We start from the raw sequence: 9464 nt of genomic DNA on the forward strand, positions 1-9464 counted from the left end.
CTCTCAGTCCATGTCAATGTAAAACTCACCTAATGTTGGACAATGATAAAAATATTCCAGTAACTTCCCATTTATGAGAGATGACAATCCTAACAATGTCTGCATGGGGAGGGTGAAAGCTTGGGTCTTCTTCCTGGCCTTATGATAGTGGTGACATCTCCAAGTAACTTCTACTCTGATGTACAGTTGTTTGAACTGATGATTTTGGGTGAGTTACAGGCACCTACTGACATTCACTGGTTAAGATGGAGTTTAGTTATTTAGTCTGTTCAGAGGAATAGTTGGAAAGCCATCACATTTATTTTCACAGTCTGGCCAGAACTTTGTGCAGTAGCTGTATCTAACCACTTCATCTTCTTTGCTTTGCAGAGCTAACAACTATGCCGAAGTCTGTAGCTGCTTTGACAGCAACCCCATCAGAGACCCTTGGAGCCAACCCTGAAGTCCCAGTCAAAAAGAAGAAAGGCTGGCCCAAAGGAAAGAGCCGCAAACCACAGCACTGGAAGAAAAGAGGCAAGCCACCTGGCACAGGACCCAACCAGAGAGCAGCTGCAGACGGCCAGGCCCAAAGTGGGAATCCTCAGCAACCCAAAATCAAGATGAAGCCTGGTCGCAAGCCACGGAGCTGGTACTTGCAGCGGGCCCAGGAGGAGGCGGACAGGCAGGAGCAGGAAAGACAAAGGTTGCTAGAGCAGCAGCAGATGGACAAAGTTCCTCAGCTGCTGCAGACGGATGACCGGAACAGCAAGCAAGTCTGCAGAACTAACACGGACAGAGACGTCAAACAAAAAGACTCTGACGAAGAAGATGACTATCTCCCTAAGCCCGTTGAACAAAAGATGCCCAGAAAGCGGGGGAGACCGCCCAAGAACCGCCAGCCACCACAGCCTACCCCCAAACCACCTCCCACCTCTGACCCGGAAGAAGAGGATGAAGATGATGAGGAGGACATCGAGCGAGCCTGGGAAGAAGACAAACCTAGCCGGCCACCATCCCGTCCACTGCTTTCCCCTTCTTCCTCTTCTTCCACCTCAGGGCCCCGGGCCCCGCAGTCCCGGCCTCAGGACACAGATATGGGTGACAGAGAGGAAGACGATGATGATGAGGAAAGGGAGGAAGAGGAGTGTGGCAGCATGGGCAGTGGTGGTGGTAGCGTGAACAGGCGAGCGGCGGTCACGCCGGGTTCAGGAAGCCGGCGAAGTGACGACCACGATGCAGACGATGAGGGTGACGGACACTTAGAAGACAAGAGCAGCAGCAGTAAAAAGAGAAAAAGTCCGGACCCTGAAGACGAAGACGACGATGAAGACGAGGAGGAGGAGTCTGCCTCACACGCAAACTCGCCTCCAGTCAAAGAAGAACCCCCAGGTGTAGAGCCTTTTTTAGGCATGGAGAACAGCGTGGCCCAGGAGTACGTCAGCAAACAGGAGGAGGAAGAGGAGGAGGAGGAGGCTGAGGAAAGGGTGCAGGAGACCAAGTGCCGGCCCCCCTCTGCAGACCCTCAGCAGGAGGAGAGGAGGCGCAGAGAGCAGGAGGAGTCTGCTGCAGCGGCGGCGGCGGTGGAAACGGTCACGGCCATGTCTGTTCCTTCTGAGCCAATGGAGCTGCAGCCCCTGCACCCGGATGATAAAGACGTCACACTCTTGATGGAACCCCAGCATCCGCACTCCCACCCTCACCAGCACCCTGACTTCAAGGAGGAGCTTGGCCACCATCACTCGCACCACTCACATCACCATTCCAATGAGCTGGACCTGGAGACTATGCAGGCTGTTCAGTCCCTGACGCAGGGGGAAGCCCAGGACGAGGAAACTGAGCCCCAGCCACACCACGGCGCTTACCAGGACTGTGAAGAGACCCTAGCCGCCTGCCGGACCCTGCAGAGCTACAGTCACACGGGCGAGCCTGAAGAGGAGACCCTAGCCTTAGTAGAGGAATGTGGAGCCTCCCAGCACAGCAGCCCCCTCCCTAATCCACCAGTGCCCCCGCTGCCCAGTCAGTCTGTGCGCTCTGTGAACAGCCCGGGGCTGCAATCGGGCATCGTGGATACGACACCAGCAGGGCAAAGGGGTGGAACTCCTGGCCCCACCGGAGCAGGGAGCAGTGGCGGTGGCGCTGGAGGTGGCTACACACAGATCACTCCAGAGCATCCCAGTTCGCTTTCTGCCCCCTCTCAGCAGAACATGGAGACATCGCCGATGATGGATGTGCCGTCTGTGTCGGACCACTCGCAGCAGGTGGTGGACAGTGGCTTCAGTGACCTGGGCAGCATTGAAAGCACTACAGAGAATTATGACAACCCCAGCAGCTACGACTCCACCATGGGTGGAGGGGGCAATGGAACAGGAAACGGGGGCAATGGAGGAGGAATGTCTGCTGCCGTGGTCGCCGGGGCTTCAACGGCTTCAGCGTCCTCGGCGTCCTCTTCTTCCAGCTCTGCCACCCCTTCTTCCTCCTCTCAGTCCAACAGCTGCTCCTTCGTGCCAGCCCCCAGCCTCACATCTTCCACAGGAAATGCCGCATCCCAGCTAGCGATGGGCAGCTGTAGCCTCATTCAGCAAACAGGACCAGGGCCCAACAGTGGACCAGGTGCCAGCAACGTGGGCAGTGCTGTGCCCCAGCCCCCGCCTCCCCCACCGCCATCCAACACCCCCAGCTGTGGCATTAAGTCTCCTCAGAGCTGTGGTGTGATTGAGAGGCCTCCCAGCACCAACCAGCAGCAGCAATCAACAAAAAAGGTTCCTCAACAGCAGCAACAAGCGCCCAACCCTCAGCCTCCACCCTCGGCCCCGCCACCGCCACCACAGCAGGCCTTGTCCCAGTGCAGCATGGGCAATGGCTTTGCCTCCACGCCCATGATCATGGAGATTCCAGAGAGTGGAGGTGGAGGAGGGGGCCGCACCCTGTATGAGCGCATGGGTCAGGACTTTGGTACAGGGGGCTACCCCCAGCCCTCGGCAACATTCAGCCTGGCCAAACTCCAGCAGCTCACCAACACCATCATGGAGCCCCACGGCATGCCCTACTCTCACTCCGCCGCTGTTACCTCCTATGCCACTAGTGTTTCTCTCTCCAATCCTGGGCTGGCCCCTTCACCCCACACTGCCCTTCCACAGGGGCAGCCCACTATGACCCCACCTCCTAACCTTAGCTCTGGCTCCATGAACCTGGGCTCTCTGCAGCTGCAATGCAACATGCCCACGACCAACATTGGCCTAGGACCTCCACCGCACACACAGCGGCTGCAGGGCCAGATGACTACCGTCAAAGGCCACATTTCCATTCGGTCCAAAGCCACTCAGCAGCTGGCCCCGGCCCCGCACCAGCAGCAGCTCTATAGCCGCAGCTCGGGGACTGTGGCCATGCAGGGTACGCCGCGCACCTTGGCCGTGCAGCGCGGCATGATGCCAAACCTCATGCCCACGGCACCGTATAATTCTATGAACATGACGACTCTGAACCCCATGTCAGCCAGCTACCGAATGGCTCAGCCTATGATGAACAGTGGCTATCACAGCAACCCCGCATACATGAATCAGCCAGCTCAGTACCCCATGCAGATGCAGGTGGGCATGATGGGAGGGCAGGGCTACCCACAGCAGCCTATGCAGCCCAATCACCATGGGAACATGATGTACACTGGCCCCTCCCATCACAGCTATCCAAAACAGCCACATTACATGAGCAGATGAGCAGCCAAGAAGTGAAAAAAGGAGACAGAAAGGGGCCAGAGCGTATGCTCGCTGTACTCTAAATGTCCATTAGTCCTGTTCACCCTCTCCAGTGCCTCAGAGGCACCAGTGGAGTGAAGGTGATGGGGACAGAGAGGGTCTTTGGGTTTCCTGTTTTTTGTTTTTGTTTTTTCTGTGTTGTCATTTTGTCCCTTTTTTTATTTGGGCTCGTCTCCCCCTCCCCTCCCAGCTGGCTGTGTATGGGAGTATTTGGGCAGGATTTGGTGTGTACGTGGACCTCGGCCGTGCTGTGGAGCTTCAGGCCAGGCCAGCACACAGGCCCAGGAGTCCACTCCTCCTCTCGACACTGAGGAGGACAGTAAGGAACGACGAAGTATGACGAGGAAAAGTCCACAGAAAAGTCCACAGGGTACAGGAGTACCTGGCCTGGTCAGACTGTGAACGGTGGTTACTGAGTATATTCAACCATGCACACAATCTTTTAATATAGGAAGCCTTACCTTGAAAAAAGAGACGATGAAACATTGCAGGCGGACTGTTGTTTTATGTTAAACATACCGTTGACCTTATTTTTGTTGTTGTTTTTGTTTGTTTGTTTGTTTGTTTGTTTGTTTGTTTGTTTGTTTGTTTGTTTGTTTGTTTGTTTTTTTAAATACGTGTGTGCAGTCCGACCTCCTTACATGCTTTGATCTTTATACGCGTGGCATTCTGAAATGGTGATTACACCCTCTTGCTCTCTCAGAAATGCCCAAACATCTCCGGTGCCGCTCGGCCCCACGGCTTTTCGTGAGTTCCAGAAGAGCACAGTGGAGCAGGGCCTCGGGTGTTTGAGGTGTTTGACTGTTTTCCAGAGTCTCTGTCTTCCTGGATGGACAGTGTTGTACCAAAAACACAGCAAAGACACAGAAGAGACTAGCGTGTTACTGTCATATTATATATCCATAAATGAAACAAGTAGCATTATTTTCCAGTTTGCCGCGACTCTGAAACATTTCGATGTAAATATTCTGGTACTTCCCAATATTCAGCACACGCACACATACAAACACACGCACACACACACACACACACACACACACACATATATATATATACATATATATATAAATACAAACACACACTGACTAGCTGTCTCCAGTTGATGGCTAGCTCAGGAAACATTCAACTGTTTTTGTCCACACTCCACTGACAGATGGTATACAATGTCAGCCTTTTTTCTTTTTTTTCTTTTTTTTTAGCAGCTTAGGGAATGCAGAACAAACGGTGGGATTTCCATGTAACTACTTTAAGGAAAGTCGGTTAACTATAGGTGACCTCGCATCCTTAAGTGTTAGTGACCCAAAGAGGTCGAGGAGTCTGCTTCTGAATGGTGTGTTTTTTGTAAAATTTGTTTTTTCTTTTGGTTTTTTTTTTTAATCTTGTTTTTGTTATTGTTGTTTCTGTGCTCCCATTGGCTAAAAATGTGGCAGCGGACGGTTAGCCTTTGTGAAGGTGTGCCTGAATGCTCGATCTAGCGCGAGGTTTGGCCCTGGGATTGTAGCTCGATTATAGAAGCAGGGTCGGAGGCAAGGATCGGAGGTCCCGTAGGGTCGTGGTTGACTTTGTTGGGCCGCGTATCGGTATTCTTAGTCAAAAGAGGAGTTTTCATTTGTCACACAGACCTGGCATACAAACTTTCTTTGTGTGTATTCTGTTCTGTATTTACTTTTTTTTGTTTCATTTCTTTTCTGAATTTTGTCAGACTGGGCAGCTTTCTTTTATGACACAAGCTGACTCTTTTTGACTTTAGAAACCTATTGTAGAGAAAATGTTTTTTCTATAATATAAAAGGAAATTCTGACATTGATATTGGTACTGTCATTTTTTTCACTTCTGTTTCAGGAAACGACAAAAAAAAACATATTTTTTAGCTCGCCTCTTGGGTAATAATTACTAAGAAACTCAAAATTTAAAAAAATTACCACTCACTTTTAGTGACTTTAAGATGCCTTTAACCTCTCCATTCCATCTCATCTCTAGAGTTTTTCTATCTTTGTGTAGTATATTAATGCTATTTTAAACAAAAGGACTACAAATATCTAAAGGTTACTCGGCATTCTTTTTGTTTTCTTTTTGTTTTAATTTTTTTTACTTCTGTGTGTGCATAGGATGACTTCCTTACATTTAAGAGGCATGTAAAAATGAGCTCAGTATATTTCTGTCTGTTTATATTGCTTCCCTTTTTGTATCCTTTGTAATTGTACATGTTGCGTTGTATGCTAAGAGAGAGCGCAAAATAAAAAGAGGGTGGGGGGACGGGACAGCTGGGCACACAGTGAAGGTTGATTTGAGCTCAGCTGCCTCAACTCTCGACTCTGTCCCTGTATGTATTTCCATTTTTTTCCATTTTGTTTTTCTTTCTTAGCAAGTACTTTCAAAGAACTCTGTACATTTTAACATAAAATGAAAATAAATTATGTTGAGCCATTCATGTATCCTTTGAGTTTAGCCTGATTCAGTGCTACGTCACCTCAACCCCCTCACGTTTTCCCAAAAAGTGCAGGGAAAAGTTACACATTCAGCTTTTCTTTTTTTTTAAATTAAGTATGACGGCCTTTTGCAGGTTGTGTACAGAGCAACTTTTGACAATCAACTTTGAGCAAAACAAGTCTGAATTTAAAAAATAATATATAAAAAATCACACACAACATGAGCTGAACTATCAACTAGATGTTAGTCACTGCTACTTTCCACATTTTTATAACTTCTAGGTTTACTAAATTTGTCCAAAGGAAAAAAATGTTCTCAATAACTTCTATTTTTTTTTTTTTTCTTGAAAGACCCTTTGTCAAAATCTAGATTAGATTATAAACTAAAGGTCACATTTCATTTAAAAATGGTTAAATTATCCATGTTATGTCAAACCTAATCTTAAACCTAAAACTCATTTTAATGAAGAAAAGTAATTGCCTGAAAGCATCTTTAGTTAGTTTGGAAGTCAAAATCTGATCGTGAAGGTGAGTGGGTGTTGTTAGTGACCAGTTTTTGGCTCAAGTGGAAATTGGACGACCTGGCAGTTCTCGTCTGATTGAAATACTACTCTGATGATAATTAAATGCTCTCTGAATAATTAATTTTACCCCATAATTGGGAAGCATTGATCTAATGCTTCAGCTACAAATTACAAATGGAAGTGCTTTGAACATGTATGGCCACTAGATGTCAATGTAGAATTAATGTTTTCTCATTGCCCAAACTGCCCAATGGGGGCAAAGCTTACTGTCTGACATGAATACAGTTGGTGAACCTCTCGTCAGCAGATGTAGCTGATCACATTTACCAAGCACTGTACTTTTCATATACTTAAAGTTTGAGATACAACTTTTAATACAGAACTTTTACTAGTGATGTTCTGTCTACGGATTCTCTGTTCAGGTGTCACAATACTCAATGCTATATCTCTTGTAAATGGCTTCAAATTTTTCATGCTAGTTTTCCTGTTCTGATGGCACTATAAGCACATGAGTAGTTTATGCTTGAAATGACACTTGCAATATGTTATGACCCCATCTTGTGGCTTTTTCTTTAAAGGGACAAAGAAATACTCTCTTCTGGAGAACTTTAAAATTAGTCTGATCAATAATTTAAGCATTCAGCTGGAATTTAATAGACTCAACTCATCGTTTTTGTATTCTGAAAAGTCTGGACACGTCATCAGTGATGCTCCTGCGGTCATTCATTTTGGATCTTTCAACGTCACAAATCCTCCCGTCAGATGGGTACCAACTATCTGCACCATAACATCCTCCTGCTGGCAGTCAGCAGCAGTGGCCAGCCACTACTCACTTGGTCTGCCTGCCAGCTCAACCTTTCCTTCCTACTTCATATCCAATAGGAGGCTCTTTCTGCTCTCTCCCCCAGTCTTCCCAATTTCCTCCTTATTTTCTCTCCGTTAGTCAACAGCTTCCACACTCATTGGACAGGGTGACCTCTGTACTTGTCTGCCCATCTTTATCCCTACAGTCCTGCACCAGCTCTTTGTAGTGCTTCCTCTCAAATGCCTCCTTCCAGCCACCTTCTTAGGTACTTTTTAATTTTCCCTCCACCACTGTAAGTGGGACTTTATACACTTTCGTCCGCTACGTCGCTACGAGCAGGCCCTGTTGGTACAGCCATGTCTTACACTTCCCCAGGTATCCAGATTTTTCAGTACTCTTCAGCTTTGCTTCCCCCTCAGTGCTGTGGACATGGTTGTCCCTTAGCACCTTGTCATACCACTTTCCCAGATAATTTACGAGATTGTCCTTGATACTTGGATGATTTTGCCGTGCATAAGCAGATGGCACTTGTCAGTAATGTTGAGTTTCATAATGATCATCCTCCCTTATTTCTTTGGGATGTATGTAATCTTAGGCAATGTTACCACCTTATCAAGTCTGGCTAGAACCAGTCTTGTCTGCACAATGTCTGGGAAGATGTTGTGATTGTGACGTCATCCATGAAGCCCCTTTTGACCTATTGTTGCACCCCTGTATCCATTGCTGGACCTCTGGGTACCTTTTCAGTTGCTGTAATGATAAAGTTCATGTTCAAGATGGGGGAGACTTTTAGGGTATAGTGCTGGGTCTTGGGGCTAAAACAGCTCAAGCATTTTTGTCACTTCATGTACTTCTTTCCATGTTGGTTTGTTGGTGTTGAGAATGGAAGGGGGGGGGTTCTGCCATGCCCGTTTCTGGGTGGTTGCCAAGGGGTAGGTTTTATCAGGCTCAGTATGTGTCCTTGAATTGAAGGGAAGTTGTAGGGATCTTTAATGAAATGGGCTTTACTCGTCTTCTTTTCCTTGTTCAATTTCTTTCTTCTTAGTCGGTTGAGGCATTCCTGAAGGCTGCTTCTGAGTTTATTTATGCCTTCCCTTTCCCCGGGGCTGCTTATTTTGTACCTCCTTTTAACACTCTTGATCCCTTTGCTTAAGTTGTTAATCTCCTTTCTTCTGTTTGGTTGTTTTAATGCCTTCGTGTAGAGCTGTACAAAAGCAGCTCAAAAACTTTACTGAAATTTGGAATATTGACTCAATATTGACTCATCTGAAACATGATAAAGAGTTAGGACAGTTATGTGTTACAGTTATACAGTTATATGTCTTTGCTGTGGCAAAGATGAGTGTTAGTTTTTTAAATCTGTGTATTCACTGCACTGTGTACACAACTTGTAATTGACATGTTATTAAGAATGAGCACGAGCCCAAAGTTGCTCTTGTGCATGGGTTCTTTGTTTGTCTAAATCACATTTGATAATCTTTACGGTGAACGTTAGTATAAAGCATCGCTAAGTCTCACTTTATTATGGATAAAGTATGCCTAACCCCCCCTAATGGATATCAGATTGTGGGCTATTATGTGCATTTTGTCTTTGCCTTTGCAATTTCACGGTGGGTTTTTTTTAATACACGTAAAAATGAATAATAAGAGGCAGACTATGTAAATATTCCTATATTTGTTTGAATCGAAAAAGAGCTCCACAAGATGAAATCTGATCCCGCAAACAAAATGTCAGACCAGGTACATCTTAAAACCAATCAGCGGGTGATTTTTACTGGTGTTTACCGTCGTTCTCCCGCTATAAACCAATCACAGCCAAGTCACGAGCCACCAGTTTCCGCACTGTTGGCCTATGCCTCTATTAAGAAGGTGGGATTTTACGCTTGGTCTTTCTTCTGATTGGTTCGCTCTGCTCTGCCATCCTTCCTCACTCAAGATCTGCTGCTCCACCTAACGGGAAGCAACGTCGGCTTAA

General features: G+C 46.9%; 1 protein-coding gene across 1 annotated transcript in view; it reads left to right on the plus strand.

The window, feature by feature from the left end:
- kat6a (K(lysine) acetyltransferase 6A) overlaps positions 1–4264 on the plus strand; it is a 39421-nt gene extending 35157 nt beyond the window's left edge. The window contains exon 17 of the mRNA XM_085367059.1: positions 370–4264. Coding sequence (XP_085223185.1) covers positions 370–3692 — 3323 coding nt within the window. The 3' untranslated portion in view covers positions 3693–4264. The remainder of the gene's footprint in view (positions 1–369) is intronic.
- The last annotated feature ends 5200 nt before the right edge of the window (positions 4265–9464 follow it).

Source organism: Diplotaxodon limnothrissa, linkage group LG12, assembly GCF_057381915.1.
Source record: "Diplotaxodon limnothrissa isolate DT_005_m linkage group LG12, D_limnothrissa_male_GT1.1, whole genome shotgun sequence".
NCBI lineage: Eukaryota > Metazoa > Chordata > Actinopteri > Cichliformes > Cichlidae > Diplotaxodon > Diplotaxodon limnothrissa.